At 38.5% G+C, this 27,910-nt stretch overlaps 1 protein-coding gene across 4 annotated transcripts in view; it reads left to right on the top strand.

Moving 5' to 3' along the window:
• The window catches only part of GABRG3 (gamma-aminobutyric acid type A receptor subunit gamma3), a 334,861-nt gene that overhangs the window by 177,025 nt on the left and 129,926 nt on the right, over positions 1-27,910 (top strand). For all 4 annotated transcript variants that reach the window (XM_083824312.1, XM_083824313.1, XM_083824311.1 and 1 more), the window contains 2 exons: positions 3,534-3,754; positions 6,050-6,132. In XM_083824312.1, coding sequence (XP_083680438.1) covers positions 3,534-3,754; positions 6,050-6,132 — 304 coding nt within the window. The remainder of the gene's footprint in view (positions 1-3,533; positions 3,755-6,049; positions 6,133-27,910) is intronic.

Raw genomic sequence — 27,910 nt, 5'->3', positions numbered from 1 at the left:
ATAATAATATATTAATATTATAAATATATAAATAATAATAATATATTATTATTAATAATAATAATTAGTAACAACAAAACAACAACAGCAACAACAAACAACAACAACAACAACAATAATAATAATAATAATAATTTCTTCCTGTGTTCATTGTAATAATCAGTGGTTGCTGCCAAAGATTAAACAGGAAAAGAAAGAAGCAGAAAGGTATTTATTAGCAACACTTCTGGTATGGTGGTAGACAAGCACATAAAGACCATTATTAGAGCTGTAGGATGTTGCTTCATCTGAAGCATCCTTTCACTGAAACCCTGACTTGCCTGAACACTCTAAGTGCAACTATCACCTTTCCTAAAGGTTTTTCTTTGAATATAGGCATTCACCTAAATGGCAGCTATTAGCTAAATGGAAAAAGGAAAGGAAAAGCATTCTTTTGTAGTATTATATTGTATTGGTCTGTATGTGGGAACGACATAGAAACCTTTCTTCTGGCTGTTTCTTGTTGGATGCTGTGTGTTGGAGATCACTGTACCAGCTTTGTGCAAAGCAGTATACGAAAGCTTTTGACTTAACTGGGAACTGAGTATCTGTTTTCAGTGAAGATAAAGGTAATTTTGCTGAAGTGTGCCCAGCAACTAACTCCATTAGAAGTGAAGAACTGAGTGCCAGTCTAGAAACTGACCTCGGTCTCTTCCTTGTAGAGTCAATATCATACCCCATTATCTGCTTGGTTGAAAACTGAAGCAATTACAAAGAGCAATGTAAAGGATGTAGTGATCTAACATCTGCTCCTAAAAAGGATTAATGTAGAGAATATAAAATATGAAATTGAAATTCAGATATTAAATGGAAATATGTGCTTTTTTGTACTGAGAAAATTTGTCTTGTAGGGGCAATTTTTTTGTACATTCTGAACTAAACATTGTAAATATTTTAAATAAAAAATAAGGGTAAAATGATGACAAAATAAATGCAACTGATTTCAAATTTTCATCAACTTTCCTTTTTGAAGTATTACTTTGCTGTTTATGACCAAGGCTTGTAAGAAGAAAAGTGTATTGCTAACAAAATAAATACCTAAATACCTCAGAAAATCTGTGAATCATTTAATCAGAGCTGAAACATTTTTATTAATGTGCAGAGCTTCAGTATCCCATTGGAGAGATATCTTGAAGAATGATCATTTCTGAGGTGTTTTAATTGCAATAATAAGTGAAGGAGAAACAGAGTGGGAGTTGGACAGTGGTGTTAGCATGGTCCTGCTTCTAGGCTAACGTAATCTGTTTCTCAGCCAGAGTAGTGTACTTGGCTAGAAGCCACACTGATGCATCTACACTGTTTCTGGTGCCCACTGTGCTCAGATCTAGCTGCAGTACCTTTCAAGACATAGTACCACATAGCTCAGGGGCTTTCTTTCCTTTGGTGTGGGAGAAATCCTAAATATTATAAATCCTAAAATCCTAAATATCATTACATATGTACAATCTACCAGAAGGGAATTATGACTAACCCTATATTTAGTAAACATTTGAGAGCCAAAATAAAGCATTCATATAAAATAACCTCAAATATGAATATCATGCAAAAACTTGTCCTGTGAAAAGACAGCACTGTCATTAGCCAGCTGTATACAAATGGTCTTTGATTCTGTAAATACTGATTCTCACATGTGAGCTAAAAAAAGCAACTCTACTCACTCAGCATTTGGAGAAACCCATAGGCATGTCTGGCATATGCTTTTCTATAGAAGCAGAGTGTGCCAAACTAACTCTTGTCAGTGGACTTTCAAGGATAAAATAATAGAATTCAGTGTAATAAAACAAGATCAGCTCTCTGGGTAGCAATAACGGTGTGCTGTGTACAATACATTGCAGCCTTTAAGTGTGTGAGGATATTTAACTTTGTGATCATCACGATGAAAGAAGAGTCTCTTCAGATTCAAATCTGTCTTCTTCCCTGAGAAAATCAAGTTAATACAATGAAAAACAGCAGTGAGATAGGCTACAAAGAAACATGGTCCTTAATTCATTTGGTGGCTTGGCTTTAATTCCTAAGGTGATCAATTATTTGATACTTGAATGCATACTAGCACCACTAGCATTGATCACCTATTGATCATTTGCCATTTAGAGATGAAAGGCTGAGAACATATTTTGGATTAGTATTACAGTATCAGTGAGTTAGGTTTACTGGTGTTACAGCATCAGCTCTAGAAGGATGGCCTGCCAAAAATTTAATAGTGCAGGAGAACCAGATGGCTCTTAACAAAAATGCTGTCCTCAGTTCAGACTACAAGCTCTTCTAACTGTCTATAAATAAAACAATATAGAATGCTGTTGATATAATAGCATTTCTTTTTACACATTCCCTTTTAAATGAGAAGTTTGGGAAGAGACAAATAGAAAAAGAAATTCAGTAAAAGCAAGTTCAGAGCAGTCAAAAGCAAAGACATACTAGAGAGCCTAAATTCTACAGAGCCTAAATTCTCCTTTGTTTAGATATACAAAGAGTACAAGGACTAGATGATTTAAGGAGCTTGCTTCCTCTGGTTTAGCTCAGCCCCTGCATTAGCCTGTGTTGTAGGGCACACACTTTGTGTCATGCAAGTAAACGCCATCACTGTTGTGGATGCAACCCGCCCTGCAACACTGAGAGGGTCTTTCTTGACATGATCAGATGTCTTCACAAGATTTGCAGATAGAGCAGTCTGTAAGGATGGTAAGGAAATGGGACTAATGCAAATGTGAGCTTTCCTGGCTTCAGATGACTGCAGGATGCACTCACAATGCAAAACTGGTTTTAGCACAGTTTCTTCCATGGGATATTAAATGCATATATCAGTGTGTTATTGTGTTCAGGTATATAGTCCTATCTGTATGTCTGTGTGTATTTTAATTTCTGCATTTTTATACCTACTATGGCTGCTCACCTACAGTAACAAAAAAGTAAATAGGGAGTGAAAGAAAGGATGAGATTCATTTAAACTATGATATTCATCTTTTCAGGGCAGAAAGTTAGTGACTGCACACCTCTTAGCATTTGAGGGGTCTTTAATGAAGTACAAACATGCCTTTTCAACTCTGCTGTAAAAGAGTAGTTAAACAGTTGGTAACAAACAGAATAATTAATTTATTGAATTTACACACACACACACACACACAAAAGTCAGAGGAATTTGTCATTCCCCAGTTTACCTGTGCTGTTCTTGTTCATTTTTCAGACCTCTTTCATCATTCTGCCCTATGACAAAGAAGTCTCTACAAATTGTATCTTGTAGCTATAAATTTTTAGAGAAAATGGAAAAAAATGAGCTAGTGCAGAAATTACTGCAGCATAAGACAAAAGTAAGAGAGGTTGTTTTGCTTGTTTTCTAAAGAAAAAAAAAAAAAGTTGCTCACAATAAATAAGAAAACATAGCTCCCTTAGCCTGAATGTGTCTTGCTACTTTACATCCAGATAGACCTTACCCAAGGTCAAATAGTAATGAGAAGTGTGGAACTGATTTCAATTTGCATATCATGCTTTCATTGCAGGAATATCAAATTGATATATTTTTTGCCCAGACGTGGACAGACAGTCGTCTTCGCTTCAACAGCACCATGAAAATACTGACGCTGAACAGCAACATGGTTGGGTTGATCTGGATTCCGGACACAATATTTCGGAACTCCAAGACAGCAGAAGCTCACTGGATCACCACCCCCAACCAGCTCCTCCGGATATGGAACGATGGCAAGATCCTGTACACCCTCAGGTGAGCAGTCAGAGTATGGGGTGAAAGCTTCTCACACCTTTGGCTCCAAAGTAATTTTCAACATTCTCCCTGTTCTGCTCTGCTGTTTTCTTCCCGATGCTTACCTGACCTTTCTTGACAAAACAGTGAAATATTCAGGTGTAAGCACTGCAGTTTAGAAGCAAAGTCTTGTCTTTTAAAAATGAAACTCTAAGTACTGCAAACAGGTCTGTGTAAATTGTAGAAGTAATTTTTTTCAGGGTTTGTAATAAAATCAGGAGCATGCAGTCCATAAAACCTGCCAGAAACCTTTCTGATCAAAGTTAGATGCAGGACTGGATAAAATATTTCTAAATTCATGCTAATGCCAATACTTGATTCTTCAAATAAGTCACGCTGAAAGATAGTCTGTCACATCTCATCACAAGGGTGAATTGCTGGAGGAAAAGCTTTTAGAATTTTTCTAATCTTCATGATACCATCGACTGTATAGTATTAGAAATACTGTATATATTTGCATGAAAAGAGCCTGTGGAAATCAAAATGTTTACTTACAGAAGAGATGAATTGTTCAGAAGGGAGTTCTGCCATGAGCCAGACTCCACAAGGCAAACTTTTTCAGAAGCATCTTTCATGCTACATTTTCTGCACTGATTATGTTTAGCCTTCTCAGAGCAACAGCATATTCTGGTCATAACTGCAACTGCAGTTGGGCTCCAATGGCAAGTCTTTGTCATATAGTAAGAAATGAATTAAACAATTGGAAATGCTATTGACATTTTTAGTGCACTTCTCTTCTTAGGCTTGCTCCTCAGTGACAGAACTCTTGCTTATTTCAGTAGCCTTTAGCTAAACACCTTGGTGATTAAATCGACAGCTCTAATCACCTATTGTGTTTTTGCTTGTTTGGTTTGTTTGTGTGTTTGTTTTGTAGTCTTATTTCAGTTTTCAGGGCAAGTTGCATATCTCCCTAATGATCGTTAGACTGACATACTTATGTAAAAAAACTATTTGACACATGGACTGCAAAATTTACCCAAACCATCTAAAAATGGATTACTATTTGACCAAGTTTGAATGGGCTGTGAAAGCTGTTCTGAATCCTTTTCTACACTCATGTCAGCCTCCTTTTTCTCAGGGGAGAGGCTGTTAGAATGATCACTGTTTACAGATAACACTCTTTATTTCAGAAACAACTAATTTGTTTGACTTAGGTGACCACACAGAATCAGTATGGCATGGGAGTGATAACTATTGCATATCTAGGTTCTGTGATGTGTTGATAAACATTCTGTATTCAGGAGAAAGTACAATTCTGTGCACAAGGTTCACTCTTGCTCCTTGCCTCTCCCTCTTCTTGCCTGCCTACTCCTGCTGTAACACCCCAGATCCTCTTCTAGCATCAACACAAAGTTCCTTATAAGTGACCTTCTCCAGGACATGGAGGTTTTCTCCATCCCATCCTAACTTTGATACTCAGACCTTAGCCAATTCATTTTGTTAGATTTTGAGTATTAAAAACAAAACAAAACCAAACCACCACCACCAACAACAAAAACCATGCCTCACACTTGCTACATAAATTCGGACATGCAATTAATGTAGCGTCTGTTTCCTGAAAAACACTAGACAATAAACTAACATTTAAGGTAATCTACTATTACTATAAATTCACTTTGTAATTTTTCAGAATAAAATTTACTTGTTTATAATAGTCATTTTTATATCAAGTCCATTCACAGTGTCCTTTGTGCTAGGATATCACAAAAAAAAAAAAACAAAAAACTTCTCAAATGGGGGTGAAGACCTTTCTACTGATTTGTCTTTGCAACATCTGTACAGCTGACACTGGTATACATAGTTTTTATACATTTTTGAGAGATATCCCAAAATGACTGAATGAATTTTAAGTTCACACTATAATATAAATTAATGAATAGACTATTCCCAATCCCATCAGATTCTTTATGAGATTTTAATTTTGTGGAATTGCATAAAACCACATCAGCCATTTTTTTGTTATTTTTGTAATGGATAGTTGTTTCCATTCCATGTTCTTTAATGATGAATTGTCTTGATTGGTGTTTGTCAAGAAAAACATATGCACAGATTTCTTAGGATCAGGAAACTCTTAATGATGTTATTGAAATTATTTGTGTTTTTTAGATAATAATTGTTTTGGAGTAGGCCTAAATATCCAATGGACAATTTGCAAATATCAAAGCTCTCTTGTATGACCACTTAAGGTTGCCCAGCTTCCTCCCCTAGCTGTTCATTCTGCTGGTGTGTGGTAACAGTCACTTGGTTTCTCCATAGGCTTACCATCAATGCTGAGTGCCAGCTGCAGCTACACAATTTCCCAATGGATGAACACTCATGTCCACTGATATTCTCTAGCTGTAAGTACTGTTTTGACACTTTAGAGTTGTACGTGAGTGGCATGTAGAGGCATGAATTTGTTTCTGATTTCTGTTAGGTTTCTCAACCATTCCACAACAGGTGTAGGAAACTTAGGTTTGCTTAAATATTCAGAGGATTTTTTTGTTTTGCACTCCTGGTTGAGGGATTTATGCCATGAAGTTTTCCATAGATTTATTCTTTTATTTTTGCTAGCACCGGCCTTTTTATTTGATCCTATAGTCACTTTCAGCACAAGCAGATACTCATGCCATTCCTTGCTATGTTAATCTATAAAATCATACCACATGTAAATGAGAAAAGAAATTGCAGTTTTGTTGTGGAGGTGCACAGTTTAGGGATATTCACAGTAATCTCTGAATGTGTGAGTCTATAGAAGTAGCATGGTAATGCCTCTGTTCCATAATCTAAAGTAAATGGAGTAGATACTTAGAAACTTATTTCCCTTTTATTTCTTAGCTTGTCCAGTAATCCTAATGTTGTATTGTATGTACTGTCAGTATATTTTAAACCTATGTAGTAGGCAAAACAAATGCATTATTAAAATAGATGGAAAACAAAAGTCAAGCAAGTTTAGCTTGAGATCTAATATTACTGTGAGAGAAAGTTCATTTTGTACTGACTCGTTTGAAAAAGCTTGAGAGCTGTCTGCTCATAGGTACAGCTGCACAGTTGTGTAATCCAAAGTTACACAACACAAATGTTTTACAAACAGTTTTAAAAGGGTCTCTATTAAAGGTTTTTCCTTTAACTACAGGTTAAACTACAGGTCTTAATATCTATGTTCTCAAAAAGTGAATGGGAAATGCACTGTATTGTCTTTCTACTTAGAAAATAGTATTTTTTTTCACTATCTATTAAGAAGTGATAGAAAACTAATTTAATGCCTTCATAATAGATATACTGCTGTGATGGAAGTGTATTGATTTCCATTTATGAATGTTATGCAAATAGTGGCATTCAATTAGAAACTGGATCTGGGTTTCAGCTGATCCAAGTTTTCTTCTTTTTCCCCAGGAAAGTGTTTACAAAAAATCTGCCAATGTAAACATCTTAGTCCTCCAAAACATATTAACACTATTTTTCTGGGTTTTATGATCTACACAGATAAGTGAGCCTGGGCAAAAATACACAGTTGTGTGCTTAATTTGGATATGTGCAATACATGTATACTTAACTGGACAGGAGGCAAGTACCTCCTGAATGAGCTTTCCTGCTAATGAACACTTGTCGCTGAACTATATGCACCTCAGCTATGTTTAGTTATTGCATAAAGCTGCTCTTGCCTTGTGGCAAACTACTGTTTTTTTGTTCCAGGACTGGCAAAGGAGTCCCAGTCCAGAGATACTAATTAAATGTATCACAGAAGTTTGATAGGTCCTGCATTAGCAATATCCAAAGAAGAAAGTGAGCACTAATAGATAAGGAAACCACTTCAAACCTTACCTTCACTAGTAGCTAGGCAGTACTGAATGCAAGTAAGAAGTAAGTTATGCTCTGAGATTTTATTAAAAAGAAAAAAAAAAAAAGAGAGAGAGAGAGAGAGGCTATCAGTGCCAACTTCAGAAGTCTCCTTGACAAAGTTTCAAATTACACCTTGATTTGAAGATACGCCCCCTAATTTAGATAGATTATCTTATAGCCATTCTACCCTTGAAAACATACATGTGTTACCATCTAGGAGATGAAAGTTACATAAGTTCAAACAGAATCTGAGTGTCCCAGTTTTTTCTGTATGTATTCCTTATAATTTCTTGTCAGATGGAATAACACGTGGAAGAATATTAAAATAACGTTTTATAGCTTTGTTAACCTCCTTTCTCATGTTGATTACAAGAGCCTATTTCTTTAGCTTCATACCAAGTTTTGTTCCTTTCCATGAACTCTTTTAGCACTACAGTTGTCGTAGGACAATCTCCTGTGTGACTGGTTTGTTTTCTTAATCTGTTGTATTTTCAGTGTTACGCGCATTCATAGCAGTCCCAAGATACATGATACACAGTGGGACTTAGAAAGTGAATGACTGAGTGAATGCCTGAATGATTTATTACTGCCTGCTATGACAAGTTTCTGAGGAGACAAGCTTATTATGGATTCCAAGACGTATATCCTTGGATCAAATAGAAATGGTTGTAGAATGCACAGCGTAGCACCCCTTCTCTCTGAATCCCTTTTGTTTGCTCTCCTGCATGCAGACAAATCTTTGCAGCTTCCACTGTAAGCAAGCACAAAAAAGCACAAGTTCTGGAAAATACTCCCTGCATCTCTACTCAAACACAAACAAGGTTAATATTTGTGGTGTTTTTTTTTGGTTTGCTTTTTTTTTTTTCCTGGTTGGTTGTTTTTTACCATTTATATACATTTCCCTTGTTAGTTCAGAAATGTGAAACTAAGCTAAAATTATTTCTAGAGGATTTTCCTCTAGTGCCAACAAACTTACACCCTAACCCTTTCATTGCTCTGGGGACAGCTAATATTCCTTGGGTGGGAATACTAAACCGTACTTGATCCAGTTGCCAGAATAAGAAGAACAACAGTTTATAAACAAGAGACCACCTCAGTGTGCTAACAGGGCTTACTAAAACCTATCTACCCCTTCCTGTTGTTTGGAACATATTTTTTACTCTCCTCGGAAGTGATTTTTGAGTGCCTATTTTTTGGTTACATCTAAGGAACACCTCATAAAAACAATTTGGAGATGGACACTGATTTGGGGAGCATTTTCACAGTAACAGCTGGCCCGAGCAGCTAGTCTTGTTCAAGAACCACTCCTGGAGCACTCTGATCAGTGTTGCGATGTGGCAGATCTTTCCCAGTCTGTGAGCCAGTCTGGTCAGAATAACCGCATGTCACAGGCAGGTTTCCTTAATAAAGAGATGCTGCAACACTGGTGTAAATGCCAATGAATGGTATTAATGTGTGTTTGCTTGTGAATGGGTAGAAAGAGTGAATGCTGTGACTTGATCCCAATGTTACAAGCATGTTAGATTTTGCTCTAGGTGATCACATATTCTTCACATGCTTTTGAAGTACTATGTACTGTTGCATAAAAATATTCTGTAAGGGTGGTTCTTCATTTGGGTTAATTTATCTTTCTGAGCTGAGGGAGTCTGCTGTGATACTTCTGGTACTCAAGTATGCTGTTAAACTGCCTCGGTTATATCTATTCAGTGCTGGTTTGAACATTGTAGATTGTTCATCCTCATTTCAGGATACTGCCAGAAAAGCTAGTTTATTAAGGTAGTTAGGATTTACATAAATATCAGTAAGGAAGAAGAGGCATTCTGTCTAAAGGACAATGCCAGAACAAGAATAAACAAGTAAAACACAAGCAGAAAAATGCAGGCTGGAAATGAGAAGTTAAGTGCAATTTGTTGTGAAACATGTGCCATAGGATACTCTGGATGCTAAAATTGACTAAGATCCAAAACTGTTTGGACAAATCATTGGAAGAGAAATGCATTGGTAGCTATTAAGCATAGAGATCACTCTGTACAGAGTGCTCAAGATTAACCTAGATTTGTGACACTCCTTCAGGAGACAGAATATGACAGCCACACCAAAATGAAGCCTTACCAGCTGCAGTAATATTGAACTGCAGTGAAAGATGACAGAATAAAAATTATCACTCTGAGTTGATTAATGGGGTTTTGTTGCTTTATTTTTCTTGCTGTTGTTCTGATAAAAACCCAACAATACTGTTCATTTTAAAAAGACCCTTAGATTTAGATTATAGAACCGATGGTATTTTTGTAGCCAATTTTATCTTTTACCAAGTGAGAAGGTCTACAGAGTCCTGAGTGGACCATTATTGGAGGACTGATGCAAGGCAGGAAAGGGTGGGCATCCCTGGTATGCCATTCCTACTGCAAACACTAAAATATGCACATGAACGACCCAAATGTTTTCAGTTCAGTTGAAAATAGAGGCAAGCAAATTTGCCAGCTGTAGATGGTTTGTTTGCTCAGACAGGCCTTAAAGCATGTACTTCTAGCCTTCTAAAAAGTTCAAGTATTTTTTTAAAGTGACTTACAAAAGCATGTAAAGTATTGCAGCAAAAAAGTATGGAAACGTGAAATGCATTTAAAAAGAATCCATCGAAATCTAACACTGTGCTTGAAAAAGAAGATGCCCATTTTCTAAATATAAACATAGTTCAATCAAATGTTATCCCTTTGAACATGAAACCACTTACGGATATGCAATTTAGATGATCAGTACTTTGAGCCTCATATTATTAATTTTCCAACAGAAGTAGCTGTCATCACCAATTTAAATATGTTTCTTTATTATTCCTTCTAGCCTGGAAAAGGAAATGCTGGTTTTGTGGAATGAGTTGTGCTTTATTTCATCTCATGTATCACCAGTAGAATCATTAATAAAGTCTGAGGGCAGAATTTTACTCCTGATGAAGAACAGGCCAGAAGGAACACTGTTTAATGTTCACATCTCAAGGGGAGCAGCATTAAAGATGTTAGGAAGGCTTTTCAATACACAAAAAGAACTTTAATCCAAATCTGAACTTCCCATATATGCTCTCTGTAATGGGCTGAACCAGATCATGGGGCATCAATGGAATTCTTGATTAAGCTTTTGTGATGAGCATATTTTAAGCTATTGCAGCTTTTTCCTCTTCTAGGAGGACTCAATACATTTCTCAATACATAACAGACACTGTGTTAAGTGTCTTTTAGATTTTTATGACCCTCCGTCTCCTACTCAAGCCAAGACTCATAAAATTTTACAAGATATTTGAATTGGAATTTCTGCTAATTTTCATCTAATTACTCCAATAGGAAGTGCTATATATCTATGAAATTGGCCAAATTAATCCATTATATAAGTACATTCAGTGTAAAGTTACACTTTCTAAATCTAATTTATGGTAGATTTATGTCAAACTAGTGCATATTGTATAAGGTATAGCAGAGACATCTTTCTAAACATTTACAGTTCTGTGGTTCTATCCTGATTCCAAATTTAAGCCCTACATTGTGATACAAGTGTATCAGACTTAAAGCCATCTGATATTATCTCTGTAAATAGCTACTAATACACACACAATTTCTGTTTAACAGAAAAGGCAGTGAAACTTTGCTGAGGTTAAGGATTCCCATTGTCTCCTAGATCAGGGATAGTTGGTGGTGGTGGTTAATTAATATATTATCCCTTGCTCTTCTGGGGATTTCTGTTCCTTACAGAGGGCTAAGGTTTGGGGCTAATAGCAGACCAAATCTCTCTCTCGTTTTATAGTGACTCGAGACTTTTCTCCATGAGATTGAGGGCTCCTCTGGAGAGGCAGCAGCTGCTATTACTTCCAGCAAAAAATGAAACCTTACTGTAAAATTACAGCAAGTGTTGATTAGCAAAGCCTAAAATGCTTGACTCATGATATCCTGGCTCCAGCAAACTCTTGCTGAGACTGGATTGATGGTAGGCTATTCCAGGAAGCTCATACCTACCCCAGTTTTGCAGCAGTCTTCTGAGGATCTGTGATATCTCCATTTGTCCTGCACGGCTGTCTGAGGAAGATAGGAGAACTATGTCACAGACACAAACTCTCTAGGCAATCTGCTGCAGAGCAAGAACAGTGTTAGCATTCCAGGACCTGATGTTCAAGGTAGGCAGCTGGATTTAATAGCTGGGATTCCCAGCTCTGACTTACTTTCAAACAAGGAAACAGCAAGTCTAGCAAGAAAACAGGGGCATTCTAGTTTCCCGGAGAATCTAGACTTCTTTCTCTATTTTTTTTTATAAATAAGAAATGATGAGATTTTATTTATTTTTTTATTTTTAATCAGTACCAAAACAAGTTTGGAAAAAAATGCCAGTGAGCAATTTTGATTAAGAATATAAATAGATGACTAATTTATATCTACAGTGTCAGGGGAAAATAAGAGAAAAACTCTGAAGGCAGGCAGGTGGCTCTTCGCTTGTCTGGCAGCTGAAGGTATCGGCAGAAGGCACAGGAGCCTCTGTCACGTGACAGTTATTGCTCATTCCAATGATTTTATCACATGCCTCATTATATTCATTATTTACTTGAAGCCAAAACCACTTTAAGTATCTTTTCATGTGCCAGTGTGAGCTTTTTTTTTTTTTTTTTTTTTTTTGACAATGTGATACCAAGGCACTGGGAAAAGTTCCACAGACAGGAAGAAAATACCTTTCACCTGGAAACGTAATATAACAGCTATTATATTCTACATATTTATATTATTGCTATTTGCTTATTTAGGTATGTGATATCTGGTTTGCAAATGAATCTGATCTCTATGGCAAGACTGATCCATCACTCAAACTCCTAGCAACACTGCGTTTGTAACTTAACATATAAAGATCATCTTTGTAATATATACAGAGCATCAGGAGACAGTCACATTCCTTGGCATCCTATTTTTTTACCATAAGAAAGAATGACTGATTTTGGCACTCTGTAAGAAACAATTGCATCACAGGACAATGAGGACAATGTGGGGACATTCTGGAACAGAAATCTGCTGTCTCAGTTGTGGAGTCATAGCAATAAGAATTTTCTGTAAGTAAGATAAAAGTGCCCCTTTGTGGGTGTTTTATTTCAACATGAGAAAGCAAACTGAATGGCAAGCATCATGCTGCTCTTACAGGCAATAATCAGAGATGGATCAGTAGTGAGCAGTGCCCAAACTCCTAATGATGCTGTGCACAGTTCACTCTTTTTTGGGTTATGACAGATTTTGTTCTTTAGTGGTGAACTTGATCCTTGATGAAACTTCCTAAGGCACCTTCCAAGATGCATGTTCCATTGTATATACACTGGTGTTACCCCATATGCAGAGAACATCATTTTCTAATTACTTTAGTCGTTGTAATGGGTGGATTTTATTTTATTTGCTTTTTTTTATTTATTATCCTCTTTTGATAGTCCAGGCTGACAGTGATAATATCGAAGAGAGAAGCCTGAAGGCTATCAAATGGGACTTTAGGGGACTGGGATGGTTAGTGGATGGAGCGGGAGTACAGGTGGTGTTTTCGTCTATCCCTACAGTGGCAGGGAAGGGTACAGAGAGGACACGGAAAGCCCACCTGATTAACACGTGGCTCAGAGGCTGGTGCCAACACAGAAATTTTGTTTTTTTTGACCATGGGGCGCTTTACTTGGCACCCGGCCTGATGACCACAGACGGGTCCCTATCTCTAAGGGGAAAATGGATCCTAGCCCAGGAGCTGGCAGGGCTCATTGAGAGCGCTTTAAACTAGGTAAGAAGGGGGACGGGGCTGAAATAAGGCTTGTTGGAGCTGTGCCAGGGGGAACAATGGCAAGGCTGGGGGAGAAGGCAATGGCCCAACTGAAGAGCATCTACACTAATGCACGCAGCATGGGTAACAAGAGGAGCTGAAAGCCACCATGCAACACGCAGGCTATGACTTGGTTGCCATCAGGGAAACGTGGTGGGACCACTCTCGTGACTGGAGCACTGCGATGTCTGGCTATAGGCTCTTCAGAAGGGACAGGCGGCACAGAAGGGGTGGTGGTGTGGCTCTCTATATTAGAGAGTGTTTTGATGTTGTGGAACTTGGGGCTGGGAATGATAAGGTTGAGTCCCTATGGGTTAGGATCAGCGGGAAGGCCATCAGGGCAAGCATCCTGGTGGGGGTCTGTTATAGACTGCCGAACCAGGATGAGGAGAAGGGTGAGGAGTTCTACAGGCAGCTGGCAGAAGTTGCGAAATTGTCAGCACTTGTTCTCGTGGGGGACTTCAACTTCCCAGACGTATCCTGGAAGCACAACACAGCCCAGAGAAAGCAGTCTAGGAGGTTTCTGGAGAGCATGGAAGATAGCTTCCTGACACAGCTGGTTAGAGAGCCTACCAGGGGAGGTGCCCCGCTAGACTTTCTGTTCACAAACAGTGACAGATTGGTGGGAGATGTGGTGGTCGGGAGCTGTCTTGAGCAGAGTGACCACAAAATGGTTCAGTTCTCTATTCTTGGTGAGGTCAGGAAGGGGACTAGTAAAACCGCTGTACTGGACTTCAGGAGGGCTGACTTTGAGCTGTTCAGGACACTGGTTGGCAGAGTCCCTTGGGAGGTGGTTCTGAAGGGCAGAGGAGTCCAGGAAGTCTGGGCATTCTACAGGAAGGAAATCTTAATGGCTCAGGAGCGGTCTGTCCCCATGTGCCCAAAGACAAGCTGGCACGGAAGAAGACCGGCCTGGCTGAACAGAGAGTTGTGGCTCGAGCTTAGGAGAAAAAGGAGGGTTTATAATCTTTGGAAAAGAGGGCGGGCCACTCAGGAGGACTATAAGGATGTTGCGAGGCTGTGCAGGGACAAAATTAGAAAGGCCAAAGCTCATCTGGAGCTCAATTTGGCTACTGCCGTTAAAGATAACAAAAAATGTTTTTACAAATACATCAACACAGAAAGGAAGACTAAGGAGAATCTCCATCCTTTACTGGATGCGGGGGGAAACTTAGTTACAAAAGATGAGGAAAAGGCTGAGGTGCTCAATGCTTTCTTTGCCTCAGTCTTCAGCGGCAAAACCAGTTGTTCTCTGGATACCGAGTACCCTGAGCTGGTGGAAGGGGATGGGGAGCAGGATGTGGCCCTCACTATCCACGAGGAAATGGTTGGCGACCTGCTACAGCATTTGGATGTACGCAAGTCGATGGGGCCGAATGGGATCCACCTGAGGGTACTGAGAGAACTAGCGGAGGAGCTGGCCAAGACACTTTCCATCATTTATCAGCAGTCCTGGCTATCGGGGGAGGTCCCAGTCAACTGGCGGCTAGCAAACATGACGCCCATCTACAAGAAGGGCCGGAGGGTAGACCCGGGGAACTGTAGGCCTGTTAGTTTGACCTCAGTGCCAGGGAAGCTCATGGAGCAACTTATCTTGAGTGTCATCATGCAGCACTTACAGGGCAATCAGGCAAAAAGGCCCAGTCAGCATGGGTTTATGAAAGGCAGGTCCTGCTTGACTAACCTGATCTCCTATGAAAAAGTGACACACACAGTGGACGAGGGGAAAGGCTGTGGATGTGGTCTACCTTGACTTCAGTAAGGCTTTTGACACCATTTCCCACAACATTCTCCTCAAGAAACTGGCTGCTCATGGCTTGGACTGGCGTACGCTTCGTTGGGTTAGAAACTGGCTGGATAGACGGGCCCAAAGAGTTGTGGTGAATGGAGTCAAATCCAGTTGGAGGCCGGTCACTAGTGGAGTCCCCCAGGGCTCAGTACTGGGGCCAGTTCTCTTTAATATCTTTATCGATGATCTGGATGAGGGGATCGAGTGCACCCTCAGTAAGTCTGCAGATGACACCAAGTTAGGTGCGTGTGTCGATCTGCTCGAGGGCAGGAAGGCTCTGCAGGAGGATCTGGATAGGCTGGACTGATGGGCTGAGGTCAGCTGTATGAAATTCAACCAGGCCAAGTGCCGGGTCCTGCATCTGGGGCGCAAAAACCCCAAGCAGAGCTACAGGCTGGGAGATGAGTGGTTAGAAGGCTGCCTGGCAGAGAAGGACCTGGGAGTACTGGTTGATAGTCGGCTGAGTATGAGCCAGCAGTGTGCTCAGGTGGCCAAGAAGACCAACAGCATCCCGGCTTGTATAAGAAGCAGTGTGGCCAGCAGGTCTAGGGAAGTGATTGTCCCCCTGTACTCGGCTCTGGTGAGGCCGCACCTCAAGTACTGTGTTCAGTTTTGGGCCCCTCGCTACAAGAAGGACATCGCGGTGCTCGAGCGAGTCCAGAGAAGGGCGACGAAGCTGGTGAGGGGTCTGGAGAACAAGTCTTACGAGGAGCGGCTGAGGGAGCTGGGATTCTTCAGCCTGGAGGAGTCTCAGGGGTAACCTTATCGCTCTCTATAGGTACCTTAAAGGAGGCTGTAGCAAGGTGGGGGTTGGTCTATTCTCCCACGTGCCTGGTGACAGGACGAGGGGGAATGAGCTAAAGTTGCGCCAGGGGAGGTTTAGGTTGGATATTAGGAAGAACTTTACTGAAAGGGTTGTTAGACATTGGAATGGGCTGCCCAGGGAACTGGTTGAGTCACCATCCCTGGATGTCTTTAAAAGACATTTAGATGTTGAACTTAGTGATATGGTTTAGTGTAGGACTTGTTAGTGTTAGGTCAGAGGTTGGACTAGGTGATCTTGGAGGTCTCTTCCAACCTAGACGATTCTGTGATTCTGTGAACTCAAGAGGAAAAGTGGATTTTTTAATTGGTTGCAATGCTTTCTTCTGGAGACACCTCAGAGGCCACACTGAGGATTGTTTAGTGATGCATCTCTAAGCAATGACAACTGTGTACTTGAATTCACTGGTATCTAATGAGAAGTGAAGAATTACTGAAGAATTGCCTCTGGGCGTAGAGAAGCCATTTGGCACATGGAGAACCAAGTACTGTGCATATATTAGGAGCAGGATAAATGCCAAGCAAAGTCACTGGGGAGGTGAGAAAAGAAGCTCAAGGAGAGACCCGAATGGGCAAGGTTGGATAACCTTCACAATGCTGCAGAAGTTTAAAAAAAAAAAAAAAAAAGAAGAAAAAAAGTAGTGACTATTGACTCTCAGATTAGATGTATTTTAGCTAGAATCCAGTCGATAGTTGTTACTTTCGCTAAGTTTGACTGACTAATGATGATGAGATTAGTAGAAACCATCAAAGGTGTCTAGCAGATTCAATAAACAGGGTGAAAGCATCAAGTCCTCAGCCTGGTAGTTATGTCTTGTCAGTTGTGTTTACCTTTAAGCCTGGCAAAATAAGTCAGCCTGGAAACATGAAACTTCCATGAGAAAAGGCTTTTTCTTTGCTTATTATTTTCAAGGCCTTTTCTTGCTTATTGATTCTGCTTCTTCAAAATTAGCAGAAAAACAAAAACATATCACCAGGGTCCACAGGACTAAGAAAGGGAAGGAATTAATGCAGTAGTGCAGCTTTGAAAGAGGTTTTGTTACCATTGCTGGAAACAGTCATGGAAATATCCTTTATATCTGCTTCCATTAGAAGGATGTTGCTGAGGTCTGTCCGGCTGAATCCCTTGCTATGAAGGGCAGGTCTCTCTCCTTAAAAGGCAATTAACTTTTTGTAATGGGCATGCTACAGGACAAATAATAAAACTTGAATCCTTTTTTTTGTAGTTGTGTAGCATATATGTCTGTCAAAATAAAATGCACAGGCATTATGTCTCTTAATATCAGAGAACCCCTCAGACAAACAAGAAATAAGATTTAGATGGGAGAAAAGCAGTAACATAAATTGAGACATCAAATTTAACTTTATTTTTAAATATTTTTATATTCTCCCATATGCTTTGGATTTTTGTTTGATTCCTCTGTTTGTTTTTTTTTTCACAAAACACTGTACTTTTGTATATCTAAGTAGAATCACAGAATCATTAAGGTTGGAAAAGACCTTCAAGATCATCTGGTCCAACCATCACCTTACTACCAATGTCACCTACTAACTGTGTAATGGAAATTGTTATGATGTAATGTTTGCATTAGTCATGAATATTATAGTTGTTTATTTTCTCCCTAAATTTTCGTATTGTAGCTTCTGGCAGTCTTACTGCTAAAGTTATGTTTCAGGAACAGCTGACTTTCTCACAAAATCTTTCCATATAAGAAAGAAAACATAGGGAGACGTAGATTGAACAAAAGGTACATGCTCTTATGGTACAATTGGACAAATCAGAGAGCTTATGCAGAAAACACTGAGGCCCCCTCCATTCCATCATCTTCTGCCTGAGTTTCTTTCCCAGGGAAACCAAGTCACTATGGGGAGGGCTGTTGTGTGACTTTGTTTTGTCCTGATGGGAGTTAAGAGCTGTGTAGGGTGTGATTTTGCATCAAGGAGTTCAGAAGTTCTCCCAGCTCCACCAGCTGCTACATAACCTTAAGCAGACTGGTTTAATTCATCCATTGCTTTGCTGCCACTTGCATTGATGTCTTTTGTTGGGCACCAGTAAGCAAAGTTAGCTGCATCTCTTCTTGGTCAGTCCTGAGTACATCAGTTTAGGAACATCCCAATTAATGCCCTTTATTTTTTTCACTCTGGCAGCCTGATTGGACGTCTGTGTTTATTTCTTTTGGAAAACCACCACCAGTGAAAAAATACAAGCCTCATTAAAAACAAATTTGATTATCAGGAAGTGGAGTGAATTGAAATTCACAGTATTTATGTGCTCTCATCAATATATTTCTATTTTTGTCTTTAGCAACACAGGTTACTAGTAAACTACATTAGAGTTGTTCCATGGCTGATATAGCCCTCTCATAGAAAGAAAAGATTAACAAAGTTTCTGGCCTGGGTCTCTAAGTTCAAGTCATTCTATACCATGTCCTATGATATACCGAAGCCTACAAAATTCCTAATTAAATGTATTGCTCCACTGGAGCAGAAGATAAGCATAAATGTGGAAGGTTGATACGAAGGTAGTCCTTATTTGTAGATGAGTATCTTAGAAAAGAACATCCATCCTGATGTCTCCATCTGCTTCTGTTTTGTCCTCAGTAAAAAGTCAAGGAATATAACAACTACAAACCTGCACAAAGAATCTCTTTTAATCTCTGTCTCTCACGGGCATGCATACTTCTGCACAATTGCTGTCACGTACACAAACCCAGAATAATGAAAGAGGATGAGAAAAGAGATTGATAAGAATAAAAAGCTTTCAATCTTTTTATTACTGGCAGGTGCTCAGCTAATAAGGCAATAAGCAATATGCAAGAAGCTGCCTAGAGTAAAATAGAATGAAGCAAAAAGAGGAACAAATCCTATTGCAAATCCTCTGAAACAGACACACTGAATGCACTTTAGCTGTTCTTAAGGGCATATGAAGTAAATATTCACTTGTAGCCTTGAGACACTGTGATGCTGCTATGCTTATAAGTCTCTCTCTTATCTGTATTAACTGATTTGACACTTGAAAGCACATTTCCTATAATGGTGCTTAAAAAAAAAAAAAATTATTATATTATTGTATTGAATATTATTGTCTAGGTAGATTGCAACAGTATACTCTGCATTGATCATGCCATTTGAATAGGTGAAGACAATGTCAGAACTGAGGAAGAATTTTCACAGACTTTTTTTTTTATTTTGGGAAAAGATTTTTCCTGTGAGATATAAACATAACTTTTTGATGAATATATATATTATCTTTCTGAAAGATTCTAGGATTATTTGGTCCTCAACAGAAAGAAGGATGCACCCTATGATATCCTGAAACACCTTAATCCTGAATACATAATGCTTAGTTTCAAATCTTGTCTGAAAAGGACAATGGAGAGATTCTCTATTTACTTTTAAATTTTGCTTGTAAATGGCTTGATCACATACTAGCTATTTTACAGTTTTTTTAATCATCTCTGACTCTCTGATTTTTTCACTGCAGAAGGTATTATGTGAAGAACATATGCTTAAAGTTTTTCAAAATATAAGACATAATGGAAAAATAATAGCTATTTTACACTTACAGTACTTCCTATGCATTTGTCTGAAACAAAACAGAAATGCCACCTAATTTAGGGGGAAAAAATGGTGATCATTTAGAGCAAACAATCAGCACTGTCCACTTTTAAATTCTGTAAGCTCTGTTGCCCTTTTCAAGTTAAAAAGGCAAGAAAGAAGCAAGAGGTGCATGTTTGTACCTTACAGGTACTTTCTTCCTGTATTGATTGACTTTAAATGAAGCTACTAGACCACATGAGCATGGAGAAGTTTGCCTGGTAGCGATGACTTTAAACAGAAGGGAACTTTGTGATCTGAACAGTGTATTTGTTCACAGCAGTTGTCTGAAAATCAACATTTCAATAAGACAACATTGCTTGCCTCTGGCAGCCAGAGAAGGTAGCCGCAAACTCTTGGATAAATGTCTCTTATGATTAAAAGGAAACTGAGATACCCAAGTGTTTCATAACATGGTTTCTCCTTTCTTTCTTTTTGTCCCCAAAACCTTTCCCCAAAGTCCAGAGTTGAAATCTTTAAAGGTTTTCTTGTCTAACCTACACAAGACTGCGGAGAGGAAGATAAAAGGGTGTTCCCAGAAATTTGAAAACCTCAAAGTTGTTTGGGGGATTTGTACTGTAGGCTTCTATTGATTTGTGTGCAAAATATAGCAGTATTTATTATGTCAAGGCTTAGCAAAATTGACAGCCAAAAATCCTTGTCTGTGATACTATCAGATTTCAAAAGTTAAGCAAGCTGAGACTAATCACTACTCATATGGGAGTTTCAGAAGGAAAACTCAGGTGTTTCTGTGATCCCAGAATGACAGTTGTACATTTATTTATAATCCTTTTTACTGTGATTCATTATACCCACAAAAAGGTGTCTTCCAGCAAGTATTTTACTTAACTGTATATACCAAAGGAAAACACAAACCAGTGGATGATGTAGTAATCTTTAATGTTTAGACACTACACTAACATGAACAGCAGTATAATGAGATAATGGTCATTAATTGAAGCATGGGAGGTTGTGAATTGGTAGAAGAAAAAAAATCACCAGTGGCAGTCAAGCATTGGAGCAGGTTGTCCGGGAGCAATGTGCAGTCTCTGTTATTAAAGGTTTTAAAGACACAAGTGGATAAAGCCCTGAAAAACCTGACCTGAATTCAGTGTCAACCCTATTTTGAGCAGGAGGTTGAACTAGAGACTTACCGAAGTGCCTTCCAACCTGTGAGACTCTATGATACACGTTTTCTTTGAAACAAGATTTTTTTGGAAAATATTCAATCTTCCTTATAAATCAATTTGATCATATTCAGAGTTATAAATCTGTGTTTGTGAAAACCATCTTTCCCTGAAAATTTTTTAAGAGATTAATTTTCAGTGTTGGCTTTCATAAGGAACCAAAAAAAGGGCAATGAATGAGGGAGTGCAAAGAATGAAAAGTTGTTGCAGCTTCCTGTAGTCAGTTTATTTTTCTGGATGACTGAGTGTATGTCCTATTAGAAATGGTAATGCCGTTTCTGTATGTTTTTATTTTATGATGGTTATTACCACCGGCAATCATGGGTATATTATTAGTAAGCAAGGTAAACTTTTGTTGATCAAAGCCTTCGATTCTTCCAAAGACTAATATAATCAGGTAATATGTTCAGAAGTCAGGGAGGATATAGAATCTATCCTTTGATTTCCCTAGAGCTCTTCCCACTCTTTGCAGATTCTGGGAATTGATTTTTACATCACTGGCATACTGCTGTGAGAGCTCATTTTTCCACCCATTGGCTATCAACATTTCATACCACACCAGTACGCAATGACTCTAACACTGACTTCAGCAGTTGTTTCCACTCTGCTCACATTAGACACTAATTCCAGTTCTTGTCACAGGTCAGGTACATGAGATCTGTTTACTCTCTTTTCTGACATCTAGTCAGTCCCCACAGAATCACTTCTTACCTTTCACAACTGTTTTCAGACATCTTCTAGGTGTCTCTACTTTCTACAACCCTTTCCTTTTCTCCCTTTTTTTTTTCCTTATTTTTCCTTACATCCTCTACACACATCCCATGTCCTTTCTTCTCTTTTGCCTTTTTCCTCTCCTTCCCTGTTTTTTTCCCTTCATTCCACTGTCTTCTCCCCATGACTATTTCCTCTTTCCACCTACCGTATGTTTCTTTGCATTTCTGCATGGACTGGCTGTGGCCAGAATTCCCTCCCTTTATCTGGTCTCATGAGGAAAGATGTTCCTTCCAGTTTCTTCCTTCTTTGGCAAGGAACAGAAAGGAGTTGAGAGGCTGAGACTGACCTGCGAAACCACAGTGGTAAACCCTAGAGAGTCTCCCTGCTTGGAAGGTCAGGGTGGTCTCTACATATGAATGGCAAGTCTCAAGTGACATTCAGCTGAACAAGTAAAAAGGAGGAAGAATGAAAAAGTCGAAGAAAGAAAACCAGGAACAAGAAGAAGATTTAAGGACTTGAGAATCTTCTCATGATACAGATGTTGACAGAGGGGAAAATGGATGATTGTGTACGTGTTTAAAGGGGCAGGTCCAGAAAATCTAGGAGAGAAGGAAAAAACCTAGAGAGAAGTAGAATAATTATGAGTAAATGTCTGGATAAGGTATTCACAGTAACAAGAAGTTTGGAATTGGGGAGTAGAGAGAGAAGGCAGAAAGCTAGTATACAAAGTAGACCAAGACCAACAGAAAAATAAAATGTATAACTATATTACCGATTAGGGCTTAAACACAAAAAGAGAGAAAATATGCTTATTGCAGAATTCATATAGTTTCTTTGGTCTTGTTTTTCTAAATTCTATTTCATAAAAATCTGTTCAGATCAGTTCAGATCAGTTCAACTGAGCTGAAAATTTTGTCCTTTACTGAAACAAACTAGCCAGTTTTTGCATTTCTCTAAAAAAAAAAAAAAAAAAATCTCAACACTTCTCTGTTCTATAGTTTTCTTATCATATATATATATATATATATTTTAATTTTGATCAGAACTTGGAGCAGAAGTGCTGAAATACTGTAAAAATGTTCCCTTAGTATTTCTCAGATGAAAAGGAAGGGCACATCAGAAATCCCTCACCAGTGGTTTTACCTTTGTAGGATTTCTGGACAATTGTGATAACAATGTGAGACTGAAATATTGTTCAGATAGACATACACTTCTCTATGATTATCAAAACAAAACCTTTTGAAGTTCTGGAAAGAACTCATAATACAAATACTATCATGAATGACTGCACTTCCAAATCTGCTTCATCATTTTCATCTTAACTTCAGCTTAAAACCAATATCCATCACAGGATTAAAGAACTTTTGAAACCATAAGAAAACCTAATACCTGCAATAGTCAGAAAGTTCATATCTTCTTAAAGTTAGAGAAACAAGGTTTCAGGTAACTTTCAGAGAGGTTTTTGTAAGTTCTTTGAAATGGTATTTAGTGTATCCTTACCTCTCAAGTCAGGTGAATTAATTACTACTTTCCCAACTATAAAAGGCCTTTAGAAACCAAAGAGACTTTCAAGAACTGACCTAAAATATTTATCTAATCTATCAAGTTTCATTATTTCCAAGCTCTTTTTTTCAATAACCATTCTCTCTTTGTGTGACTTTCATTTTCAGCCCTGAAGGATTTTAAGGCACTCAGTATCAAAGTTAGAGCAATTTTACACCTACAAGACTTATTACAGTTGAAAGAATGAACTTAGACCTTACAAGTATTAGTGACTGCACAAGATATACTGCAGTCACATTTATAGAACAGTAACACATGAAATGAATGTTGCTGATCTGTCTCAATTAAGAGAGAAGCAATGGAAGTTGCCTCTCACAATTCCTTATCTTTAATTTTTAATGGATAAGTACATTTAAAGAAAGACTTATTTATTTTGTATGCAAAGGCATAAATCAAACAGTTTGTGTGACTTTCTTCATTTAGCTGTTAAAACTTTCAGGTGATGTCTTATATAGAATAGCTTTTGACAGAGACCACCACTTTCTGGGTCTGGGTCTTTTTTTCTTTTTCCTTTTTTTTTTTTTCTTTTTACTTTCTTACAGATTATTCTTTTGTTCTTATACCACCGTGAATGGGATGTGATCTTATAAATGAAAAGAGCAACAGACCTACTTAAAAAGACTGAGCAGAGATCTAGCAAAATGTACAGGAATTAATTAAGATGTAGCAAGTGGTATTATCTGCATTTTTATTTTTGGTAATGATACTTGAGTTTTAGCCTCAGGTATATTTAACGTTATCCCAGGTTTAATGTGTTCAGTGTTTGTGCAAAAGTAAATAAGCCCCTGATGTCTTTGATGGATTTATAAGTTGTCAGTAAACCAACCCCAAGTTTATGTGCTGTGATAGCATAGAGACCCAAAATTCACATGCTGTGATGGCATAGAGATAGATCTGAAGAAGTTTAGAGCTGTGGATATCCTCTTGGCTGTATGGCATAGGAGATCTGCTAAAGATCTTTGAATGCAAAACTAGCTGGTCCACGAATACATGCAGGGGTGTCACCAAACACATAGTGCTTTTAATGCTTGATGTTGTAGTCATTGACTGATTAGTTTGCTGTGCATTGCCAACACCAAATGTAAGAACATAGTGCCAGGTGCTCAAATTATCAGAGAGGGGACATTCCAGAGGATTTCTGTACTCACTAAGTCTTATTTTCAGTTATCTGTCTGCAGCTGTGAGACTTGCAAATTTCATTTTAAAATGCCGGCCTAGAAATGTGTATGTTTTTGTTGTTTATAGGCATGGGGTCTTTAAGTGAAACAGCAGATCTGCCAAGACGCTTTTTATATAGCATGTAGCTGGATAGTAAAGGAAAAGCACAGGACATCTTAAATCTCTGGCTTTGGTGTTTTTATTCCCTTAATTTTTTGGGTTTTCTTGTTTTTAAGAGAGGGATTTAGTATTTTAGTCAGAGAAAAGTGTCTCACATAATTACCATTTTTCTTCTGTGTTGTCCCAGCCTAGGATTCCTCTAAATTTCACTTCTGCCCACATGCTATATAGACTATCAATTCATTCTTGAGTATAACAGTATATAACTTGATATAAACTACTGCCCTATTCAATAAGGAACTGTCTAGTTTGGGCTGTGCTAGAGCTGGTTTTCTTCACAGAGGCTTAAATGTCGCTGTGTTTTAGATTTTTGCTGAAGGTAGTGGTGATAACACACTGATTTTTTTGGTTGTTGTAGAGCAGTGCTTGCATGGATTCAAGAACTTTTCTACTTCTCGTGCTGCCCTGCCAGTGGGGAGGCTGGGGGTTTGTAGGGAGCTGGGGGGGACACAACCAGGACAGCTGGCCCAAGCTGACCAAAGGGACATCCCATCCCATATGATATCATGCTCAGCTATAAAATCTGGGGTAAAGAAGGGAGAGGTGGGATGGGGGTGGGAGGGGTGGTCAGAGCTTAAGATAGTTCATTGACCTTCAAGGACAGCCTTTTCAGGTATGATGAGTCAACAAACCCCTACAAGGGAAGTTGGCTCAGAGGAGATGGGTGAGAATGAGGAGCCTAAGGTAGGGTGTAATGAATGGACTCCAATTATTGTAAAGAAAGATGAAATTATCTTGGCACAAAAGGGATGGAGGATGACCTTTGTTTTAGGTATACGGCTGTACCAGTGGATCATCAGGATGTGGTTTTGTAAACAGCCTTCCCTGAGATGATTAGTAGAGAGCAATGTTTTCCTGAGCTAGCCAGACTAGTATGGGGCGTGGAAAAGCACATATGTTATTCAACCCAACATAAACACTGAACAAGTAACAAAATGTGCTTTTAAGAGAGCAAAGGGCTTGAACTGGCTTTAACCCAGTTATTCTTTCCCAGTGTCTGGGGAAGCTCAGTGTCATGATGGTAGAGTGTACAGAGATCGGTAATGGGAATCACATTTGTACAGCAATTCAAATGTGTATTCCAATTGCTATATTGTACTTGTCTTGTCATTTCAGTACATTGCCATAGCACCCTGATAAATCTAAATTCTGTGTAATGTCAAATACCTACAAATAAGTAAGTTTAATATAAAATGTTAAGCCCTCATCATGTGGAGGATCAAAAAGAATCTGGTCAGAGAGTAATGTACTTTGACATCAGGACAAAAGAACAATCTGCTCCAGTCTGCAGGAAGACAAACAAATGGGACAGAAGGCCTGCACGGATGAAAGGAAATTCCTGGCTCATCTCAAATGCAGAAAGAAAGTACACATAAGGTAGAAGCAGGAAGAAGTTACCTGGAAGGAATATAGAGATAATGCTGAAGCATGCAGAAATGGAGTTAAGAAAGCCAAAGAGTAGCCAAACATGAAACTAGAAAGTGATGCAATAGCAACAGGAGGAGTTTGTACAAGAACATTGGCAGCAAAAGAGAAGCTAAGACAAATGTGGGTCTGTTGCTCCGTGGGGCAATATTCCTAGTGACAAAGGGCATTGACAAAAATTGAGATACTTAATTCCTTTTTTCCTCATTTGTTTCTAGTATGGACTGTTCCCAGGTCCCCGAGCTTATTGGCAGAGTCTGCAAAGTGAACTGTGAAAGGCAGAAGTAGAAAGCACTTACACTAGCTGGACATACACAATTCCATTAGACTAGGTGAAGTGCATCCAGAAGAGCTGAGAGAGCTGGCCAATGTCATTGCAAAGACACTTTGTATCACCTTTGAGAGATCATGATGATTAAGGTAGATTACTGATGACTGTTAAAAGGCAATATCACACCTATCTTGAAGGAGAATCCAGGTAACTATAGGCCAGTAAACATAACCTCAGTCCATTGGAAGGTTATGTAGCAAGTTCTCCTTGAAGCTGTTTTCAAGCACAGGAAGGAAATTAAATCTTTGATTTATCCACATGATATCCAGCTTGGATTTATCATGGTCAAGTCAGACCAACCTGGTTGCCCTCTGTGATGAGATGATTGGCTTTGTGGATAAGGGGAGAATGGTGGGTGTTGTATGAAGCTTTTGCATGGTCTTCCATAGCTTACTTATAGCCAAATTAGTGAGCTATGGATTAGATAAATGAATTGCAAGTTGCATGGAAAATTATCTGAGCTGCTAGCTCAAAGGATCACAAAATCTGTACAAAAAAAAAATTGTACAAAATCTACCTGATGGACAGTTACTTGTGGCATCCCTCAGGGATCAATGCTGTTTAATACCTTTTTTAATGATCTGAATGATGGGACAGCATGACTTCTCAGCAAGCTTGAGGGTAATGTCAAACTGGAAGGGTGGAGGGAGTAGGAGGGAGTTGGTGGCAGTACACTGGAGTCCAAGACTGCCACACATACGGACCCTAAACAAGCTGAAGAAATGGAATGACATGAACCTTGTGAAGCTTAACACAGAGAAATGCGAATTTTTATATCTCAGATGAACTAACCCCATGTGAGAGGGGGTTGCTGGCTGTGGGTTCACTGGCTAGAAAGCAGTGTTGAAAAAAATAGTACCTAGGTGTCCTGGGAGACTTTCTACAGAGGAAGAACAACTCTTTGAAAACATCATGTGTCAGTGGGAACACAGACATGAAATAATTTGCAAAATATAGCAGAGGGGGGGAAAAGCCATAGATCTCAGATTTTTTTAAGGAAGCATTTATTAATAAACTAAAATCAAGCAATGCTATTTCAAGTGCCAGCATATGAATGGAATATTTGACAAGCAATACCAGTGAAACAGGTAGGGGTGGGCTATGCAATATATATATATATTTATTTTTTTTAATTGTTTTTTGAAGGAGGCAATAGTAAATGTAACTTGGTATCCAGATTTAAGTTCATTTGCAAATCAAATACTCCACATGAAGGCACACAATATTCAGAGGAGGTTTTGAAAACTGGAAATAACTTTTTGATTCCTTTTTGGCTGGCTTGAATAACGTACATCAAAAGCTTGCATCAACTATTATTTGTATGGTGTCTATTGAAATTAGATTCCCTATATCTATTCTACAAATTCATTCAGCTATTCAGTCTTCATTAGTTGTGTTTTCCTTCTCCTCATTAACCAAGCAAGAGAGAAAATGAAGAATTAGGAAAGAAAATCTTTAAAATTTCTTTGTTATTTCTACAGCAAAAAATATTCTTCAATTTTCACAATTTCAATAATGATAGTATTGAAAGGGAAATTGATTAAAATACCTGATGGCTAGCAAATACAATGGAGATTGTCAAGATACACATAAGTCTCTGCTTCAAGTTTAATGGGATTCTGTATAATATATTCTTTCCTCTTTTCTGAAAAGAACATTCCACAAAGGCACACAACCCAGATAATTATCTAGAAGATAAAAATAAAAATTAAAAA

The sequence above is a fragment of the Anser anser genome (genome assembly GCF_964211835.1).
Source record: "Anser anser genome assembly, chromosome: 1".
Taxonomy (NCBI): domain Eukaryota; kingdom Metazoa; phylum Chordata; class Aves; order Anseriformes; family Anatidae; genus Anser; species Anser anser.
Note: the sequence above shows the minus strand (reverse complement) of the source record. Positions and strands in the feature narration are given on the sequence as shown.